This window comes from Propithecus coquereli, unplaced genomic scaffold (genome assembly GCF_000956105.1).
Source record: "Propithecus coquereli isolate 6110/MARCELLA unplaced genomic scaffold, Pcoq_1.0 Scaffold283, whole genome shotgun sequence".
Classification (NCBI taxonomy): Eukaryota; Metazoa; Chordata; class Mammalia; order Primates; family Indriidae; genus Propithecus; species Propithecus coquereli.
In genome coordinates this window covers 1,517,154-1,540,423 of record NW_012148430.1, presented here as the reverse complement: position 1 = coordinate 1,540,423, position 23,270 = coordinate 1,517,154, and the positions used below count along the sequence as shown (strand labels likewise).

The window sequence follows — 23,270 nt, the reverse complement described above, 5'->3', positions numbered from 1 at the left end:
GTCTTAGCCATAACTGTAGTACAAGATATGCTGACTATAACACACTACCACAGGTTAAAGAATAAACATTATATAAAATCCATCAAAGCAAGAGGTCAGGTTCTAGGAGTCAACGCTGGGGAAGAGCTCCGTTTGAGTGCTTTTACACATAAGTAGAGGAGAGTTCCAACAACTTTGAATTTCCAATAGAATTCAAACAGCAAAAATAGGTCAGAGACAAAAGAATTCTTCAAACAAAGCTGTAGAAACTTTTCAGAGAAACTTTAACAAAATATTTCTTCATGCCTATCAAGATCATGAGAGAAGTAGCGTATGTTATTAATGTTTAGACTTTTAAAAATCAATTTGCATAAATTATGAACCCAATATGAAACACATTCTTGCCAAGTATGAAATTTAAATTTGTATATATATGGGATGAAGACGAATGGAAAATCAATTTCACTAACATATGTAATAGCTGCAAGTGGCTGACAGAGCATTCACGTTTGGGGCCTAAACATTTGGAAAAGAACACTTCATCACTTTTCAGCCCTTTGGCTGAGATCAAGTGTAGTATCTGTTCTTATCAGTTTAATATCTGATAAGTCCTCTATCCAAGAACAATATATCAAGTGGAGTTTGGAGTTTTGGAGCAGCTCGCTCAGTCCACTCCACGCATCAACCTGGTACTGCAGTTCCTCCAGGAACTGCACCTCCAAAGAAAAAAAAACCACACCACTTCATGTCTCTTAGCTGAGCTCAGGACATGCTCTATGACTATGTCAACAAATGTGCCTCAACGTGCCTTCTGCCCAAGAAGCTTCCTTCACGCAGACATCCTTCCTTCTCTCGCTGATGGCCCTCGCACCACAAAGCCTCTGCTGAGACTGGGAAGAAAAGAAGAAAAAAGCAGGGTCCGAGCACAGCTGTTAAGCAATGCCACCCACACGCTTCACGTGTCCTAGTCCTGGCTGCAAGCTATGAACGACTCAGGTGGGAATCCTCCTAACTGAGGGAAATATCATAAAAAACCAAACTGCCCAAACACCAAAAAGGAAATGGGGTGAGAATTTTTGTGCAATTGGAAGGATCGAGGAAATGAATAAGGCTTAGGACCCAAGCCAAATTTTCTGCTCAAGTTAATATTTTTCCTTCCTTCGAAATATGAAAGTGAGTTAATTTTTAAAAACCACCAAGTGCATGTCCCCAGTACCTGAAACTCTATAGATGCCTTCACACTTCATGCCATACTTCTCTACGTAATCTACACATTCACGGAAAACTGCCGGCAGCCGGATGCCGTCATACATCATGGTCCTCTCCACCGCATCAGCCAAAGGAATTCCAAAAATGGGTCTGAGATTCGGAACATCGATCTGAGGCACCTCTGGTTCCTGAATTGGCTTCTTCTTTTTCTTCTTTTCCTTCCACTGTTTAACAACATCTGCTGCTGTCAAGTCTTTTGACTTCTTCTCTTTATGTTTTTCTTCTTTGTGCTTTTCTTCTTTATGCTTTTCTTCTTTGGGTTTTTCTTTTATTTTAAAATCCTTCTCCTTCTTTTTAGAAAAGCTGGGCTTCTTGAAAACATGGATTCCCTTGGACCTCTTCATTTTAGAAGGACTTTCAGCTTCATCTCCAGAGCTATCTTCATGAAAGGTAGCATAGCCTTCCGCTGCCAAAGAAATGTAGACAGTGTAAGTTATACGTTTGTTTAATGTCAAACTGTCCTATGCTTTCCAAAGACAGAATCAAAAACAGTGCCACGTGGCACTAGCTATCTGGCTTCCCACTTCAGGCCAATCCCTCCTGGTGCTTCCAGCAGAGAAATGGGTTTCTTCCCCACCAGAAAGAGATGTTGCAGTGACGTCTCCTGACCACAAGAGGGCGATGAGCAGCTGACAGTTACCATTCTTACACTACTAGTGGGGGAAACTGGTTTTACATTATGTATGTAAGTGAAATTCTGGCAAACCAAATATTACAAATACACATAAAAGGTTCTACATACAGAACCAATGGAATGATTCCTTCTATAAAATAGAGTGTCATTTCATCATGTGAATCATGTCCTTTAACATACTACAGGTTGAGTATATCCCTTATCTGAAATGCTTGAAACCCTGAAGTGTTTCGGATTTTGGATTTTCCAGGATTTTGGAATATTTGCATTACATCAGTTCTGCATCCCTAATCCAAAAATCTGAAACCTGAAATGCTTCAATGAGTATTTCCTTTGAGTGTTGTGTTAGCACTCAAAAAGTTTCAGATTTTTCAGGTTTTGGAGCATTTTGGATTAGAGATCCTCGATCTGTAACTACTTTGCCTACCTTTATCCTATTTGGTGCCTGCGACTTGAGGCAATCTGAAAGCATAACACAAACCGCACTACTGTTTAATATGCTTCAGTTATTACTCTATCACACTTCACTCTCCTGTCACAAGCTGTTAAGTTCTTCCTGGAGACCACAAAAGGGATTGCGGCCTTACTTGAGTAAGGACTGAACCCAGAAATTCCCTCGTCTTTGGCTGGTGGCCAAATCTGGTGGTCCACTTCCCTGCATCAGAAGCTCTGGTTTTTACACCCTAACAAAAGTACCCAATTGCTTTAACACTGTGTCAGAGCTGTCATAGTTTGGTTTTGCTGTTTTTTAATATCTATAACTCCCCTATTCTTTTCCTTAGCTAGCTAGCTATCCTACAAGCTATTTTTTTCAACTCCAAGATCAGTCCAAACCTTACAAGCTATTTTATAACAAAGATTAAAGGTATTTCATATGTTACGTTCTAACTAAAATGCCACAAACGCCATACCAGCTGGAATGGCAAAAATCTTAAGGCAGGCCGAGTGGGGTGGCTCACATCTGTAATCCTAGCACTTTGAGAAGCTGAAGCAGGAGGATCACGTGAGCTCAGGAGTTCGAGACCAGCCTAGGCAACATAGCAAGACCCCATCTCTATAAAAAGTAAAAAAATTAGCTAGGCATGGTGGTACATATCTGTAGTCCCAGCTATTCAGGAGGCTGAGCCAAGAGGATCGCTTAAGCCAGGATTGGAGATTACAGTGAGCTGTGATCACGCCACTGCACTCTAGCCTCACTACAGAGTGAGACCCTGTCTCCAAAAAAACCAAAAAACAAAAAAACATTTAAGGGCAAAATACCATGACATAAAGCAACTAGAATTCTCATTCATTGATAGTGAGAATGTAAACTGGTACCACCATTCTGGAAAACTGTTTCACAGGATTTACTGCAGCTGAAATACACATGCCCCGTGAGCAAGCAGTTCCACCCCTAGGCATACACAGAACAGAAATACATAAACGTGTAAACCAAAAGTCATGTGACAATGTTCACAGAAGCACTACTCATAATGGTCAAAACTGGAAAAATAGCCAAAATAAGCAACAACAGTAGAATGGATAAACTCTAGTATATTAATGCAATGAAATAATATCCAGCAAAACATGAACAAATTACTGCTATATAGAATTACATGAATAAATGTAATAAACATGTTAAATTAAACTAAAGCTGCCTCATTAAGTATGAAATGTCTGATTTCCTTAAATATTAAGTTTGACAGTTGCTATCTCTGACATTTCACTTTGATGCTTCTTGTTTTATTTTTATTGTGAAGGTACATCCTCTGTCTTTCAAATGCACATTGTGGCTCATGATTATCTTCCAAATTTTTTTTAGACCAATTTTTGTGAAACCATGGATAAGTCAAAAATTCATGTTATTTTCGAATACGAGTTCCGCTGTGGAACCAACGAAACGCAGACAGCTTGAAATATCAACGCAGTGTTTGGGAAGGATGTGGCTAATAAACACACAGTATGTCGATGGTTTGAGAAGTTCCATTCTGGTGATTTTAATCTTGAAAATGAGCCACATGGGCAACCTGAGACCAAGGTGAATTGTGATGAGCTGAAAGCTGTAGTGGAAGCAAATCCATCTCATCCTACGCCTGAATTAGCAATACGGTTTGATGTTACTATTCCAACTATATTGGACCATTTGAAACAAATCGGCAAGGTAAAGAAGCTGGACGGATGCATTCCACATGAATTAAACGAGTGTCGTAAGAGAAATCATCTGGAAGCTTGCCTTTCTTTGCTGTCATGACATGAAGGTGAAGCATTTCGACACCATATTGTTATGTGTGATGAAAAATGGATTCTTTTAGACAATCACAAGCACTGGGCACAATGTTTGGATAAAGATAAAGTGACAGAACAGTACAAAACCTAATATTCATCAAATAAATCTAATAGTGTCTGGTGGTCCAGTGCTGGTATTATCCACTACAGCTTCATGAAACCTGATCAGTTGATTACAGCGGATGTCTGCTGCAACCAATTGGACAAAATGATGAGGATGCTTGCGATTAAGCAGCCAAGACTGGTCAACAGAGACAGGCCAATCCTCTTGCAAGACAATGCTGGACCACATATCACACAAACAACACTGCTCAAACTACAGAGGCTGGACTTGGAAACTCATTGTCATCCACTGTATTCATCAGACCTTGCACAAGCTGACTACCACTTCTTCCAGGCTTTGGACCATCTCTTGCAAGAGAAAATATTCAATTCTCAATAAGCTGTGGTAAACGCCTTTTGCAATTTCATTGCCACTCACTCTCCAGGCTTCTTCACTGCTGGCATAAACAAGCTACTGTTAAGATGGCAAAACTGTGTGGATAGTTTAGGCTGATATTTTGATTAATTGTACTGCTTCTTATTTGAGATAGAATAAACTACTTTTGATTCAAAATCGGACATTTCGTATTTAATGACCTAATATGTTAAGTTCAGCCTAAAAGTTTCTCTGTATATAGTGAACTGTAAGCTAACGAGATGTGTAAACAGACTGTAACCTACTCTTGCACCACAGAGTTTTGCCCAATCACAGGAGGCCAACTGTTCAAACTGTGTTCAAATAAGGGAAACACTGAGCTATAAGTAACCTAGCTGTTTCTGTACCTCACTGTCCTTCCTTCTGTCCATAAACATTATCCGATCACGTGGCAATCCCAGAGCCATTCTGAGCCTAGTCAGGTTCTGGGGGCTGCCCAATTTAGGAATCATTCTTTGCTCAATTAAACTCTGCTAAATTTAATTTGTCTGAAGTTTTTCTTTTAACATATAATATCGGGCAAAAGAAACTAGACACTTCCATTTACATAAGTTCAAAATCAGGCAGTATCAACCTACAATGAAAGAGGTTACTTTTGGGAGGGGTGGGGCATTCCTTTTGGAGAGGCAGTAAAAGGGAATTTCCAAGGTCCCAAAAACACTCTGTTTCTAGATCCTTGTAGAGGTTATGCAGGCATATCCGTTCATCAAGTTGTAGACAATTTGTATACTCTATCTATATGTTATCTACCTATGTCTATATGCTTCAAAAACAAATTAACTTAAAAATACCAGAAAGACCAAAATAAAGGAATACTTCAAATAAAAACTTACCTTATTTTCTTTTATCATACTAAATAGCTATTCTTAAATGATTCGTCCTCTCTACTGAATAGGACCTATAAATGGAATGCATCATGACATTGACTCAAGAAAAATGAATACCTATTTTATTAAATGTTCCAATAAAGTGTACCCCAACCTACCCAAGAAAGATTCTATAAGGGCAAAATTCCAATATCTACTTTTTATACATTATTTTAAATGACCACTTTAAGAAACAGTCATTGCAAATCTTTACCATTTCTGGAAACTCAGTGTTTTTGTGAGATTAAGACCTTAAGATACAAATCTAGTGTTCAAAAATTGAGACCCTAAAAATAAAGAACAGAAAATCAAACCAGTCTCTGACTTGTGCTTCCAGAAGACAGCTAATACATGGATCAGGATGGAGGTTTATCTAAAATACATCTAAAGCATAGGGAAAAAAATGGCACTTACTCCTTTTTTCCTTTTTCTTAAATTTTCCTTTTTTCTTCCCATGGTCTTTTTCATCATCAGACACTATATCAGGAGGCTCATGGAGGATGTCATGGGGAGGTGAGGGCTCGCCAGTGCGGTATAACCCAGGAAACTTAGTAGGGCTGATCTCTTCAGAGCTGGGGGTCCGGGTGAGCCCACCGCCATGCTCCACCCTCCGGTGTTCACTGGGGCTGCTGGTGGGGGGCAGGAAGCACTCAGTCATGCTGACGCCCTGATGAGAAAGGGACGAGGTCTTCTCTGTTACCTATCCATTGTACCTGCATACAGAGAAAAAAACATCGGCAGAGTCACCTAACACCAACCAAAAATCAAAACACCACAAATACACAGCGCAGCAATTAACCTTTTATTTACAAATAAAAAATATTTTCCTCCACAACCCCCCTTTAAAAATACTCTTTCATGTTATTATATTGTCTGGAGTTACATTCTATGCATCACAAATTTCAGTTCTCAGAGTTAGAAGCACTAGCACCTTCAAGTATTAGAAAATGAAAATCAGAGTTAGAATTCTCAAAGTAGAACAGGAGTTCCTTTTAAAAAGAACTGATCTTGTAAAAGGTTTCATTTTGACTGCTACCTAACATAAAGTCTCACCATTTTTTTTTTGTTGTTGTTGTTTGTTTTATGAGACAGGGTCTCTCTCTCTGTCATCAGGGCTAGAGTACAGTGGCATCCTCATAGCTCACTGCAACCTCACACTCCTGAGCTCAAGTGAGCCTCCTGCCTCAGCCTCCCAAAGTGCTAGGATTACAGACATGAACCACAGCGCCTGGCCTTGGCCATCATTTTTAAAAGTCCATTTTATTTTCCCATTAATTGAAGGTATCCTAAGTTTTGTCAATTGCAAGATTTGAGAGTCTAGAGGGAGCTAGAGTTCAACAAGATAAAGGTTATATTATACATTAGAGATGAGGTAACTAAAGCTCCAAACTCCACAAAAGCCAAAACACTTGTGAGGAAGAAGCACTGCTTTATACTCCAGAAATAAAAGTGCTTACAGATGTATCACTCACACCATTTTATTTTGCTCTTTCCTGCCTTTGCTCATTCTGTCTATAATCCACTCCCTGGAATCCAGCCCTCCTCTCGGTATTTTTGCATGGCTAATTCATGCTCATCCTTTACCACTAAGCCTGCAAATGGCATGAGGAATCTTTTGGGGGTGATGGAAACATTTCAGATTTGGATTGCGGTGATGGTTGCACAAACCTGTAAGTTTACTAAAAACCATCAAATTATATACTTCAAGTGGGTGGATCTTATGGTATGTAAATCTTAACTCAATAAAGCTGTTTTTTTTTTTTTTTAAAAAAAATCGAGCACCAGCAATACTCTCCAGGAATCCTCCCTGGTGACCCATTTCATCCAGTATAAGCCACAGATAATGCTTTTCTGTGCCCCCAGAACATCCTGAACATCCCTCTATGCACTGTATTTTAATTACCTATGCATGTGTCTGCCTTGCTTAACTGTGAGCTCCAGCGTTTCACACAACCCATGGCACACAGTAAGTACTCAAATGTTTATTGAACAGACTAACTGGCTCTCCTCCCTTCTCACCATGTATACTGCGGATGAGACAAAAATTAAAAAGAATGAACCTTGCCCTGAACCTTAAATTCTAATTCAGGAAATAAAGAAAGAAAATCCAAATTTTGTTTGCATTCCTGTGGCTTCTGGACCTTTCACATACATTAACTAACCTTAGCATACTCTAAAAGTAGTATTTTTCCATGTTTACAAAGAGCTTTAAATAACTTACCCTAAGTTACTCACAAGTAAGAGGTAAAATTGGGATTTGACTCAAAACACACTTTCCACTCAACTGCCCTTCACGTATATACACAAAACAAGGAGTACAGTCATGCCAGGAGGAACGGCATGGTTAAAGACAGAAGCAGAAACATACGGCACTTACTATAAGCATGGGAAGACTGGTCTGACCAGAGCAGTTCCTGCTAAGGAGCAATGGAAAAGACATTAAAAGGCAAGGTAGGCCCAGCCAACCAGATGGCAAGCTGAGTTCAGACTTGCTGTGGGAGTCATCGCCATTCCAAAGCCAGGAAGTGACAAAATTGGGGCTACGGGAGGAGTAAGGACAGGAATACCAGCAGCAAAATGCCAGACAGCTTTTGATCATTCCCTCCTCTGTGTTCCTACAACATTTGTGTAAGTGACACCTATGTTTACACTATCTCCTAGTTCACGATTATTTTTATATGGTTTTTATACTAGATTGATAAGACAAGAAGAGAGTTTTATTCATAAAGTACACCTAACAGATTTTCTTGCAAAAACTACTCTTAATGAAATATTTGTTGACTTGTGCTATGGACTGAATGTTTATTTCCCCTCCAAAATTCATATGTTGAAACTTAATCCCCAAGGTGATGGTGTTAGGAGGCTGGGCTCCTGTGAGGTGACTAGGTCACGAGAGCTATTATGAATGGGATCAGTGTCCTCGTAAGGAGATGAACAGACCACAGTTCACCCCTTCCACCATGTAAGGACACAGCGAGGAGGCACCATCTATCAACCAGAAGGCAGGTCCTCAGCAGACACCAAATCTGTCAGTGTCTTGATCTTGCACTTTCCAGCCTTCCAGAGCTGTGAGCAATAAATTTCTGTTTTTTATAAGCTACCCAATTTGTGGTATTTGTTATAGAAGCCCAAACAGACTAAGACAACTTGATTCACCTACAGCTGGAAATAGGTGGAGCCGTTAAAAGCAAATATGAAGCAGTGAGAGCCCAAATGTAGGATATTTTATAGGAATAAGAAAGGAAGAAGAATGTGTTTGCATTATGGCACATTGTTTGACTTCTGGGGAGCTATAGCAAGCCTAAATTTTACTTAAGAAAAGAGCAGAAGAGAGAAACTTCAAATGGTTCATAGTAAATTTAAGTATAATCATTCAAATAAAATAAACAACAAAAACCAGAAATTCTTATTCCTGAGGCAAGAAGATATCTGTGTAAATTTTTAAAAAATTGAATTAAAAAATACTTATCCTTATTCCTCCTCGTAAGTACAACTAAAAATCCCAGATATCAGATTTTTAAAAAAAAAAAAAAAAGAAGAAGAAGAAGAAAAAGACTCTGAAAGGTAGAGAGAAGATGACAGATAGGTTAAGAACCTCACGATAGAAAAAACATGGTGGTGAGTTCCCAGGGGTATTTTTTGCCTCACATCACAGACTTGGAGCTACAGAAGCCAGAAACCCAGAAACACCAACGGGCATAAACAAAAAACAAACAACAAACAAAGCTACAGTAATTAAGACAGTATGGTACTGCAGCAAGGACAGACAGATCAGTGCAATAAAGATAAAATCCAAAAAGTGGCGAGGTGCAGGACTCACTCACATCTATAATGCTAGCACTTTGGTGGGCCGAGATGGGAGCATCACTTGAAGCCAAGAATTCGAGACCAGCCTGAGCAACACAGCAAGACCCCGTCTCTACGAAAAATAGAAAAATTAGCCAGGCGTGGTGGCACATGCCTGTCTGTAGTCCCAGCTACTCAGAAGGCTGGGGCAGGAAGACCACTTGAGCCCAAGAGTTTGAAGTTGCAGTGAGCTAATGAGGACACTAACAATCTAGCCACCCCAACAGAAGTGAGACCCTGTATCAAAAAAGAAAATAAAAGAATATGAATAGTCAAGCCAAATACTTGAAAATATATTTGCTCTGTGTGTGTGTGTGTGTGTGTGTGTGTGTATCTGATCTGACAAAGGATTTTATCCAAAATAATAAAAAGACAAACAATCTAGAACAAAAATAGGCAGAGTTGAACAGTTTACAAAGAAAAATATACTGTAAAAGCTGATCATACAAATTGGGTCATTCTTGTCATACCTAACCATTAATAAATCAGAGTCAAAAGGCTAGGGGAAAAGCACTCAGGGCACATAACAGTGCTTCAAGAATGTAATTCTCTGCAAGCCTGGCTGCTGAAACTTCCTGCTGTAACCTCAAACCAGTTTTATCTAATAGCTACTAAAACAACCTGCTGTGACCCTAAGACTAGTTTTACCCACCGCAGTCACTCACCAATCAGAGCTTCACAGCTTTCCAAAACCTTACTAGTGCCCACTGACTTTCTCTAAGAGCAATATGTAACATTTCTCTTTGTAAAATAAAACCTCTAATCTTCTCTTTATTCTTGAGACATTCAAAGACACTCAGTCTGCGTATATGCCATGAATTCCAATTCTTGCTTCCCAAACAAAACATTTTAAATTTAAAGATTCTTCTCTATATTTGACTTACACAATACTAATGGTAAGTCCATGAAATAAGCTCCACATCACTAAACATCAAAGAAATACAAATTAAAATCATAACAAGCTATTAACAGACATCATCTAGAATGGATAAAATTTAAAAAGAACTATTCCTAACACTGGTGAGGAGATGGGGCACCCAGAAGTCTCGTACATTGATGATGGGAATGTAAAGTTTAATCACTCCGGAAAACTGTTTGGCAGTGTCTTTAGTTTAACGTATCCTTCCATGTGACCTAGCAATTCCACTCCTTATTTATCCAAATGGAAACATATATTCACAAAAAGATTTATCATCAGAGCAACTTTATTCATAAATAGCTAAAAACCAGAAGCACCATCATTTCCATCAACAGAACACTGGATTCATACAAAGAAACATTACTCAGAATGTTTTACAAAGAACAATCCACACATGCAGCAAAACTGATGAATTTCCAAAGACGGCACACCAAGACCCCACAGAGTACACATGTATGATTGTATTGAGGAAGTTCTAGAACAGGCAAAGTCATCTAGGTGTTAAAAGAATGTAGAACTGTGGTAGTGGGGGTGTGGAAAAGAGGCAGGGAGTGAGTTAGCAAGAGAGAACATTGTGGGTTGAGGGCTATTCTCTGCATTGACAGGCATGTGGGCTATAAGTTTGTTAAAACTTACCAAACTTGCATTTCACTGAATATAAATTGTATCTCAATAAAAACTCAGAAGGGAAAAAAAAGCCATGAATGCTTTATAGAGATGTGATCACGAGCCATTAAAATACACGAACCTTTCTTTTCAAATATAGACCCACCTTTACGTCAACATCCCACCCCACCCACTCCACCCTGAATCAATCCCTACAACAGGAATGTGCTTTCCAATCATGCCAAGTGAAAGCATGCACTGGTTCCTATGCAAAAGAACTTTCTCTCCAGAGGGAACTGAAGGCGCACAACGTTAACTTCTGTAATATCTAATGAAAAGTATTAAAAGTATAAAGCAAAAAAAAATCCCGTATCTAGAATTTTACTTTAGAACCAAAAACAGTTATACCTTTGAAACTGAATAAAACTTCAAGTAAAAAGTACAGTTATGACAGTTACAATTGAGATGAAACAAAAAGTTTCATAAAATTAGACTCAAACAATGGTTTAAAAACATTCACTTCTCCAAAGAATTAGGACATACAATGTTCTTAAAATAGTCTTATCTGCTCATGTTTCAGTATTAATCAGCACACATAGGAAGAATCATTCACCCATGCAAAAGAACAAAGCAATATACAGAAGAAAGAAATTAAGATTGCTAAAGTCTCCTGAAATGAACTTTCAAAAATAAATCTGGTTTACTAAACTTGATAATATATAAACATAAAAAGGCTTATTCTAGAAAATCAATAACTTGTTTAACTAGTTTACAAGTTAAACAGATTCACTATTTCATAAATGTTCTACAGTATCCTGTGGATGAGGGAGCCGGAAAGGGCTTAGACACAAAGGATCAGGACCAACTTGGGAACAGGAACACTGGGCTTAGAGATATTAAAGAAGTATCTTCAAAACTCTAAAAGAAAATTAGTTCCAATAATCATTCAAGTAAAATAAAACCATTTTCAGACACACAGTCTCAAGAAGACACTTCCCATAAACTTTCTGAAGAATCCCTAAAAAAACAAGACAGTAGACTAAACAAGAAGACTTGAGATTCAACCCTGGAGAGCAGCAAAAAGAAGCCCCAGAACAGCAAGCCTTTGATCAACGAGTCCACAGTGAAGCTAGAGGGAGAGCTGCAGGGATCAGTGGAACTTAAGACATATCTGACAACGTGGAAAAGAATAGTAAGACACATTATAGAGCCACTACAGCTTTTGGGATAAATCTGTCATAAGAAAAGAGAAAACAAAGCAAAAGAAGAGAGACCACTATCAACTCCAGGAGAAAGAAAAGTTAGATGAGAAAATGAAACCGTAGTCCACTGCTTGGCTCAGTATTACACAATATCTGTCTAGTTGTCACAATGAAAACAGTGAATACTGATTTAATCAAACATTGTGACAGGATCATATTAGAGGACTGAAATGCAGAGAACAGGCATAAGAGACCTAAATTCTCATCTATCATAACACCTAGTTAATAGCTAATGTCAAAAACTGGTTATCCCAAGAAATAGCAGTTTGGCTGGGCGCAGTGGCTCATGCCTGTCATCCTAGCACTCTGGGAGGACGAGACAAGAGGGTCGTTTGAGGTCAGGAGTTCGAGACCAGCCTGAGCAAGAACGAGACCCCGTCTCAACTAAAAATAGAAAAATTAGCCAGTTGTCTTGGTGTGTGCCTGTAATCCCAGCTACCTGGGAGGCTGAGGCAGGCGAATCACTTGAGACCAGGAGTTTGAGGTTGCTGTGAGCTAGGCTGACGCCACGGCACTCTTGCCCAGGTGACAGAGTAAGACTCTGTCTTAAAAAAAAAAAAAAAAAAAAAGAAAGAAATAGCAGTTTAAGTATATTATTTAGAAAAAAAGAGAATAAATAAAAGAAATAGATAAAACGAAAAAAAATTAAGACTGAAAGGGGTGCAAGAATGAGGCAGGGAATGGTATTTTCCTTTTTAAATATTTCGGTACTGTGTCAGGGGTTGCCAAGAACACCCCCAGGATCCGTGATTTGCTAGAAGGACACATAATTCAGCATATAGTTGTACTCACAGCTAACGATTTATCATAGAGAAAGGATAGAAAGTAAAACCAGCAAAGGAAAGGCACATGGGGGGAAGGCTGGAGGAAATCAGACGAGCTTCCAAGGGTCCTCTCCCAGTGTCTCACCCTCCTAATGCATCCTTAGGCTGGAGGGTCAACTCCTCCAGCACACCACCACCATGTGTAAAGTGTTGTCTACCAGCAGCATTTTAGATATTCAGAGCCCAAGGCCTTTTTAAAGGCTCATCATATAGGTACCCTCTGCCTATGTGAGTCTGGAACCAAAATTCCAGACTCCCAGAAAAGCCTGGTATTCAGCATCAACTATTGTTTGCACAGTGCAGGCACAGTGAGCCACTCTCATATTTGAAAAAGTTTTATATCACTGCAAGGAACTGTTTACCAGTCAAGTTTTCAGACCCCACACAAGGGCCAGCCTTGCAAGCAGGCCTTTCTGAGAATAGCATCTCAGGCCTCCTACGGTGACTCTTTTCTGTACAAGTACTATTTGATTTCTAAAACTGTCTCTATGAATTATAGTCATGCACTGCGTAATGACATTGCAGTCAATAACTGACCACATAACAAGGGTGGTCCCATAAGATTATAATATCATATTTTTGCTGTACCTTTGCTATGTTTACATATGTTTAGATACTCGAGTACTTATCACTGTTTTCCAATCGCTGATTCGGGACAATAACAAGCTGTACCAGTTTGTAGCCTAGGAGCAATATGGCAATATATGCTGTACTATATAGCCTAGGGGTGTAGCAGGCTATACCGTCTAGGGGTGCACATGATGTTCACACAATGACAAAATTGCCAAAGACATTTTTTCTCACGGTGTATCCTCATCATTGAGCAACATATGACTGTACTCTCATTAAACTTAAAAAATAAAAAATCCAGCCAGGCACAGTGGCTCATGTCTATAATCCCAGCATTTGGGAGGCTAAGGCGGAAGGACTGCTTGAGCCCAGGAGTTTGAGGCTGCAGGGAGCTATGATCATGTCACTGTACTCCAGCCTGGGTGACAGAGTGAGCCTTGTCTCAAAACAAAACAAAACAAAAAGAACACCAAAAACTAACAAAAAGTTTACAGCAACCCAAACAATGCTTATTCAAGAAAAACAGCTGTTGAGGCTGGCTGAGTATGGGAAGGGGGAAAAAAAAGAGAAAGAAAGAAAAACAGCTGAATCTTGGCAAAACATTGAATTTTGTAGCATGTTAACTTACTCTAGGCCCAGCTCCCCAGATCAGGGGCAGCCTTGACAATAACAGCCCATATTCCTGGTACTGGTACTGCACAGTAAACCTCATCTGCAAACATACTGAAATTATGTTTTGACCTACCTAGTGGCTCCCTGAAGACCTGCTTAAAAGACTTGTTATAGCGTACCTAATGTAGCTAACTTGGAACTCCCAAGAGCTGAAGCCACCATGGGGCATGAGGAGTGTTGTGGAGAACCTTTACAGGTAACTGTTTAGCTGCTACTGCCTGAAGCAATGGGTAACAGTTAGGGCAAGCAAAACATGGACCAAAAATCTTGAGAGGAAAGGCTGGAGAATGGCATGTGCCGGGAAATGAGAGCTCTGAACAGCTTCAACATATTCCTGGGGATCTAGGAGGCAGTGCATATGCCCAGGGCTGTGCACATGCTCAGGAAAAGACCTGGGAAGGCCTATGCTCTCACCTCGGGATGACCTTGAATCTCTGCACAAACAGGAAATGAAGGCCAAGGTGAGCGTAAACTGGCTGAGTGCTGAATACGTACCCCAACAGATGCACAGTGCACCTTTGTAAAGATTGGGAGATGTTTTTAGTTTCAAGTGTTTAAGGAAATCTCTGTCCAATCACTAGCTGACTACTACTAACCTAATGGAACAGAGGCTTCAATGGGCATACATGACAAAGCACACAGACTTTACAAAAATTCTGAAATGTCACTAAGCAAACTAACAGCAGCAGCTACACATAGCAACAACGTCCCTGGACACAGGGGAGAATCTATTTCCAAAGTTGCCACATTATAATATTCAAAATATCCGATTTCAACAGATTACAGGTATGCAATGAAACAAGAAGGAATGGCCCATAAATAGAAGAAAAAAGCAGTCATAGAAACTGTCCCTAAGGAAGTCCAGACACTGGACTTATTAGGAAGACTTTAAATCAGCTATTTAAAGTATACTCAAAAGCTAAAGGAAACCACATCTAAAGAACCAAAGGAAAGCATGAAAACTCTGTCTCGCCAAAAAGGGAGTACCAATAAAGAGGTAGAAATTATTTTTTTTAAAAAAATCACAGACATTATGGAGTTCAAAAGTATAATAACTGAAATGAAAAATTCACTAGAAGGGGTCAACAGCTGATGTGAATAGGCAGAACAAAGAACCTGTGAACATGAAGATAGGTCAATTAAGATAAGTCAGTCTGAGGATCAGAAAGAAATAAGAATGAAGAAATTATAAAAGAGCCTAAGAGATACGTGGGACACCACCAGGCATACCAATATACACATCATAGGAATCCCAAAAGGAGAGAGGAGCATAAAGAATATTTGAAGAAATAATGGCTAAAAACTTTGCAATTTAATGAGGAAGCTCAACAAACTCCAAGTAGGATAAACTCTAAGAAATCCACATCAGAATACTAAGATCTTAACTAAACCACTGAATGACATAGAAATTTTTTATTATTTATATAAATTTATGAGGAACAAATGTAATTTTGTTACATGGATATATTGCACAGTGGTAAAGTCAGGGCTTTTAAGGTAGTCATCACTGGAGTAATGTACATTGTACCCATTAAATAATTCCTCATCATCCACCCCCTCTCACTATGCCCCCCCCCCAAGTCTCCCTTGTCTGTCATTCTACACTCTACTTCCATGTATACACATTATTTAGCTCCCACTTATAAGTGAGAACATGTGGTATCTGTCTTTCTGTGTCTGAGTTGTCTCACTTAAAATAATGACCTCCAGTTCCATCCAAGTTGCTGCAAAAGACATGATTTCATTCTTTTTCATGGCTGAATAGTATTCCACTGTGTATATATACCATGTTTTCTTTAGCCATCCATCTGTTGATTCCATACCTTTGCTATTGTGAATATTGCTGTGATAAACATACAAGTGCAGGTATTTTTATATAATGATGTCTTTTCCTTTGGGTAGATACCCAACAGTGGTATTGCTGGATCAGAGGGTAGTTCTTTGGGAAATCTCCATATTATTTTCTACAGAGGTTGTATTAATTTACATTCTCACCAGTGTGTAAGTGTTCACTTTTCTCCACATGCTCACCACACGTTATTTTTTGTCTTTTTAATAATGGCCATTCTGATTGGTACATCTCATTGTGGTTGTAATTTGCATTTCACTGATGATCAGTGATGTTGAGCATTTTTTCATATGCTTGTTGGTCATGCATTTGTTTTCTTTTGAAAAATGCCTATTCATGTCATTAGCCCACTTTTTAATGGGATTATTTGGGGTTTTATTGTTTGAGTTCCTGTAAATTCTGGATGTTAGTCCCCTGTCAGATGTACAGCTTGCAAATATTTTCTCCCATTTTTCAGGTTGTCTGTTCATTCTATTATTTAATTTGCTGTGCAGAAGCTTTTCAGTTTAATTAAGTACCATTTGTCTATTTCTGTTTTTGTTGCCTGTGCTTTTGAGGCTTAGTCATGAACTCTTTGCCTAGACCAATGTCCAGCAGTGTTTTCCCTAGGTTTTCTCCTAGCATTTTCATAGTTTCAGGTCTTATATTTAAATCTTTAATCTATCTTGAGTTGATTTTCGTATATGGTGAGAGACAGGGGTCCAGTTTCATTCTTCTGCATATGAAAATCAAATTTTCCCAGCACCATTTATTGAAAAGGGTGTCCTTTCCCCAGTGTATGTTCTTGTTGACTTTGTCAAAGATCAGTTGACCGTAAGTACGTGGCTTTATTTCTGGGTTCCCTATTCTGTTCCATTGATCTGTGTGTTTATTTTTATACTAGTAAATTGCTGTTTTGGTTATTGTAGCCTTGAAATATAAAATCAGGTAATGTGATGCCTCCAGCTTTGTTCCTTTTGCTTTGGCTATTAGGGTTCTTTTTTGGTTCCATATGAACTGTAGGATTTTTTTTCCTAATTCTGTGAAAAACAACATTGGTATTTTAACAGGGATTGCATTGAATCTGTAGGTTGCTTTGGGCAGTGTGGTCATTTTAATGATATTAATTCTTTTCATCTATGAGCATGGGATGTTTTTCCATCTGTTTGTGTCATCTACAATTTCTTTCATCAGTATTTTACAGTTTTCCCTGAAGAGATCTTTTGCCTCCTTGCTTAAATATATTCCTAAGTTTTGTTTTATTTTATTTTGTTTTGGTAGCTATCGTAAATCGGATTGCGTTCTTGATTCAGTTCTTTGCTAGTCACTATTGGTGATTAGAAATGCTACTGATTTTTGTACATTGATTTTGTATTCTGAAACTTTATTGAATTCATTTATCAGATCTAAGAGTTTTTGGAGGAGTCTTTAGGGTTTTCTAGATACAAGATCACATCAGTAGGGACAATTTGACTTCTTTTCCAATCTGGATACCTTTTATTTCTTTCTCTTGCCTAACTGTTCTACCTAGGGCTTCCAGACAAGGAATCTTGAAAGAAGCTAGAGAGAAGTTATTCATCAACAACATTAACAGCTGACTTCTCATCTGAAACCACAAAGACCAGAAGGCAGTGGGATGGCATAGCCAAAGTACTGAAAGAAAAAAAAAAACCTTGTCAACCAAGAATTCTTTATTGGCAAAATTATCCCTCAAAAATGAGAGAGAACTGGCCGGGCGCAGTGGCTCCCGCCTGTAATCCTAGCACTCTGGGAGGCCGAGGCAGGCGGACTGTTTGAGTTCAGGAGTTCGAGACCAGCCTGAGCAAGAGCGAGACCCTGTCTCTACTAAAAATAGAAAGAAATTAATCGGACAACTAAAAATATATAGGAAAAAAAAAAAAATTAGCCGGGCATGGTGGCGCATGCCTGTAGTCCCAGCTACTTGGGAGGCTAAGGCAGTAGGATCTCTTGAGCCCAGGAGTTTGAGGTTGCTGTGAGCTAGGATGATGCCACGGCACTCTAGCCTGGGCAACACAGAGAGAATTCATCACTAGTAGACCTACTCTACAAAAAATGCTAACGAACTCCTTCACGTTGATGACAATAACTCAAATCCACATGAATAGAGAGCACACATAAAGGTTACTATATAGGTAAATATAAAAGACAATATGAATACATTCTTTATGTTTTTTTTCTTTCTCTCATCTGATTTAAAGGACAACTATATAAAGCAATAATTGTAAATCAGTGTTGATGAGCATACAACATACAAAGATACGACTTGTGACAATAACAGCATAACGCTACATAGGAGTAAAGTTTTTTACACTACTGAAATTAAGTTGATATTAACCTAAACTAATTAAGATGTTAATTGTAATCCCAGGGCAACTACTAAGAAAATACCTTGAAAATACATAACGAAGAAATATAAGAGAATTACAGTGGTACACAGAAAATATCTAACATAAAAGGAGGCAGAAATAGAAGAATTAAGTAATTAAAAAAATATGGTATGGAGAAAACAAATAGCAATATGGCAGAAGTTCTTCCTTATCAGCAATTTGCAAATAGATTAAATTCCCCAATGAAAAGGTAGAGACTGGTAAACAAATTAAAAAAAAAAAATAAGATCCAACTGTATGTTGGCCATAGAGACTCACTTTAGATACACCAAATAGAGAGATGATCAACAAGAAACAGAAGACTTGAACAACACTATAAACTAACTAGATATACCAGACATCTATAGAACAGTCTGCCTTAAAGTCCTTTAAATGGCCTATCAAGAAGAGAAAGAAAAACAAACATAGAACAGTCTGCTCAACAACAGAATACACATCCATCTCAAGTGCACATGGAACACTCTCCAGGGCAGACCATATGTTAGGCCACAAAACAAGCCACAATAAACTTTAGAAGATTGAAATCACTGAAAGCATGTTCCCTGATTACAATGAAATGAAACTGGAAAGGAATAACAGATAAAAATGTTGAAAACATCAAAAATATGCAGAAATTAAGCATAAACCTCAAGAAACACTCAACAAAATACTCAGCAAACTAGGAATATGAGGGACTTCCTCAAACTTATAAAGAGTATCAATGAAAAACCCACAGTTAACATCATACTTAATGGTGAAAGACTAGCAGCTTTCGTCCTATAGTCAGGAAAAAGACAAGGAGGTCTTTTCTGGCCACTTCCATTCAACACTGTACTAGAAATTCTAGCCTAGACAATTAAGAATGGGGAAAAAAAAAGTTAGGTCATTAAATATGAAATATATGAAATGTCCAATTTTGAATCAAAAGTGTAGTTTATTCTATCTCAAACAAGCAGCAGTACAATTAATCAAAGTATGAGCCTAAACTATCCACACAGTTCTGCCATCTTAACGGTAGCTTGTTTATGCCAGCAGCAAAGAAGCCTGGAGAGTGAGTGGCAATGAAACCACGAAATGCATTTACCATAGCTTGTTGAGAATTGAATATTTTTCCTTGCAAGAAGTGGTCCAAAGCCTGGAAGAAGTGGTAGTCAGTTGGTTCAAGGTCTGGTGAATACGGTGGATGACACAGAGTTTCCAAGTGCAGCTTCTACAGTTTGAGCAGTGCTATTTGTGTGAAATGTGGTCCAGCATTGTCTTTCAAGAGAATTGGCCTGTCTCTATTGACCAGTCTCAGCTGCTTAATCACAAGCATTCTCATTATTTTGTCCAATTGGTTGCAGCAGACATCTGCTGTAATGGATTGACCAGGTTTCATGAAGCTGTAGTGTTTAATGCCAGCACTGGACCACCAGACACCATTAGCTGTTTTTGATGAGTATTAGGTTTTGGACTGTTTTGGCACTTCATTTTTATCCAACCATTGTGCCCAATGCTTGCAATGTCAGAAAGAATCCATTTTTCATCACACATAACAATATGGTGTCAAAATGGTTTGTCTTTATGTCATGACAGCAAAGAAAGGCAAGCTTCCAGAAAACTTCTCTATGACATTTGTTTAATTCATGTGGAATGCATCTGTCCAGGTTCTTTACCTTGCCAATTTGTTTCAAATGGTCCAACATAGTTGGAATAGTAACATCAAACCTTGCTGCTAATTCACGCATAGGCTGAGAGGGTTTGCTTCCTCTACAGCTTTCAACTCATTACCACCTTGGCCTCAGGTTGCCCACGTGGCTCATTTTCAAGACTAAAATCACCAGAATGGAACTTCTCGAACCATCGACGTACTGTGTGTTTATTAGCCACATCCTTCCCAAACACTGCATTAATATTTCAAGCTATCTGCGCTGCATCGTTTCCCTGATGGAACTCATATTCGAAAATAACATGAATTTTTGACTCATTCATGGTTTCACAAGAATTGCTCTAAAAACACTTTGAAAGATAATCACAAGCCAAACCATGTGTTTGAAAGAATAAGGATGTACCTTCACAATAAAAATAAAACAAGAAGTCTCAAAGTGAAATGTCAGAAATAGGAACCGTCAAACTTGCTACTTAAGGAAATAGGACATTCCATACTAATAACCTAATAAATAAGTAAAAGGTATCCATATTGGAAAGGAAGAATTAAAACTATCTCTATTTATAGATGGTGTGATCTTATATAGAAAACTCACAAGAATACAGTAGAAAACTATTGAAGTGCTGGCTTGAACAGCACATACACTAAAATTGGAATGATACAGAGAAAATCAGCATGGCCCTTAAAAAAGAAGGAAAAGTATTGGAGCTAATAAAGGAGTTCAGCAAAGTTACAGGATACAAAATAAAGAAAGAAAATAAGTTGTATATCTATACACTAGCAATGGACATTGCAAAAAATGAAATTTAACAATTTCATTTGCAATAGCATCCAAAAGAATAAATAGGAATAAATTTAACCAAGGAAGTGAAAGACTTATACTACCCTCAATAGCAAAAAGACAACCCAATTTGAAAATGGGCAAAAGAATTCAATAGATATTTCTCCAAATAAGATATACAAATGGCCAAGAAGCACATGAAAAGATGTTCAACATCATCAGCCATCAGAGAAATATAAATCAAACCCACAATGTGACACCAATTCACACCCACTAGGATAGCTAGAATTTTTAAAAAAGAAAATAGCAAGTGCTGGCAAAGATGTAGAGAAATTGAAGAACTGGAATGTAAAATGGTGCAGCTGCTCTGAGAAACAGTTTGGCAGTTCCTCAATCTGTTAAACATAAGAGTTACCACAAGAGCTGTTTTCTGACAACACTTCTGACACCAAATAATGCAGTTTTTCCCACGCCAATAACTAGGTCTCCAACTCTCCAGACACCAACTGGGTGTCCTATAATTCAATTAAATTCCAACATTAACTGCCCAAAGTTAATGTCAGACTCCACAGGTTTAAGGGCTCAGACTCACAAAACTGTCCTCACTTCAGTCACCAGTCACAGGTTCCACACTGCTACCAACAGTTCTGACCCAACAGCTATAAATCAGGGTTCCCACAATCCCCTCCTCTCGTTCAATAATTTGCAAGGATGGCTCACAAAAACTCAGGGCAACACTTTACTTCCACTTACCAGTTTATTATAAAGGATATTATAAAGGATAAAAATGAACAACCAAATGAAGAGGTACATAGGGTGAAGTCCAGAAGGGTTCCAAGTGCATAGGCTTCTGTCCTGTGAAGTTGGGGTACAACACCCTCCCCAGCACAAGGATATGTTCACCAACCCAGAAGCTCTCTGAGCTCCGTCACTGAGAGGTTTTTATGGAGGTCCCCTTTTGTAGGAATCACTGACCATTGGTGATTGCGCTCAATCTCCAGTCCCCCACACCACTCACATTCGGGGCTGGGGCTGAACGTTCCAATCTTCTAATCACACGGTTGGTTCCTCCAGCAACCAGCCCCCATCCTGAAGTTATCTAGGAGCCCACCAGGAGTCACTTTATTAGCAAAAACTCAGATGTGATTGAAAGAGGGTTATTATGAATAACAAAAGATATTCCTATCACCTCTATTACTCAGGGAATTCCAAGACTCTTAGAAGTTCTGTGCCAGGAACCCCAACAAAGACCAAATATATATTTTTTATTATATTACACCCAGCCATTCTACTCCTGGGTATATACACAAAAGAAATGAAAACATACATCCACACAAAAACTTGTGCATGAATATTCACATCAGCATTATTCATAATAGCCAAAAAGTAGACACAACTTAAATATTCATCAATTGTGAATGGATAAAATGTAGAATATCCAGACAATGGTATTATTCAGCAATAAAAAGAAATGAAGTACTGATATATGCTACAATATGGATGAAACTTGAAAACATTAGGCTAAGTGAAGGAAGTCACTCACAAAAGGTCACATATATGATTTTATGTATATGAAACATCCAGAATAGGCAAATCAACAGAGGCAGAAAGTAGATTAATGGTTACCAAGGGGCAGGGGCAGGGGGAATGGTGAGTGACTGCTAATGGGTAAGAGGTTCTTTTTTTGGGATAATGAGTACGTTCTAAAATTGATCGTGGTGATGACTGCGCAACTCTCAAATATACAGACGGTACTTGTGATGGTCCCCATACAACCATTCTGTTTTTCACTTTCAGTACAGTATGCAATAAATTCCATAAGATAGTCAACACTTTATTATATAATGGGCTTTGAGTTAGATGATTTTGCCCAATGGAAGGCTAATGTAAGTGTTCTGAGCACATTTAAGGTAAGCTAGGCTAAGCTGCGATGTTTGGTAGGTTAGGTGTATTAAATGCATTTTCAACTTAGGATATTTTCAATTTTCAGTATAAGTTTATCAGGATGTAACCCCATCGTAGGCTGAGAAGCATCTGTACTAAAAACCACTGAACCGTGCACTTTAAAAGGGTGAGTTTTATGGGTATATGAATTATATTTAAAGCTATTTTTTAAAAAGCAGGTTCAAGTCTTTGCCATGTTAAAAATCCCTCCCTTGGGCCGGAAGTGGTGTCTCACGCCTGTAATCCTAGCACTCTGGGAGGCCAAGGTGGGAGGATCATTTGAGCTCAGGAGTTCGAGATCAGCCTAAGCAAGAGTGAGACCCCCGTCTCTACTAAAAAAAATAGAAAGAAATTAGCTGAACAACTAAAAATATATATAGAAAAAATTAGCCGGGCATGGTGGCACATGTTTATAGGCCCAGCTACTTGGGAGGTTGAGGCAGTAGGATTGCTTGAGCCCAGGAGTTTGAGGTTGCTGTGAGCTAGGCTGAC

General features: G+C 38.6%; 1 protein-coding gene across 2 annotated transcripts in view; it reads right to left on the bottom strand.

Moving 5' to 3' along the window:
• The window catches only part of RALBP1 (ralA binding protein 1), a 57,269-nt gene that overhangs the window by 29,151 nt on the left and 4,848 nt on the right, over positions 1 to 23,270 (bottom strand). For both annotated transcript variants that reach the window (XM_012648384.1, XM_012648385.1), the window contains exons 2-3: positions 5,906 to 6,204; positions 1,196 to 1,654 (exon numbers count right to left, since the gene is read on the bottom strand). In XM_012648384.1, coding sequence (XP_012503838.1) covers positions 1,196 to 1,654; positions 5,906 to 6,149 — 703 coding nt within the window. In that variant the 5' untranslated portion in view covers positions 6,150 to 6,204. The remainder of the gene's footprint in view (positions 1 to 1,195; positions 1,655 to 5,905; positions 6,205 to 23,270) is intronic.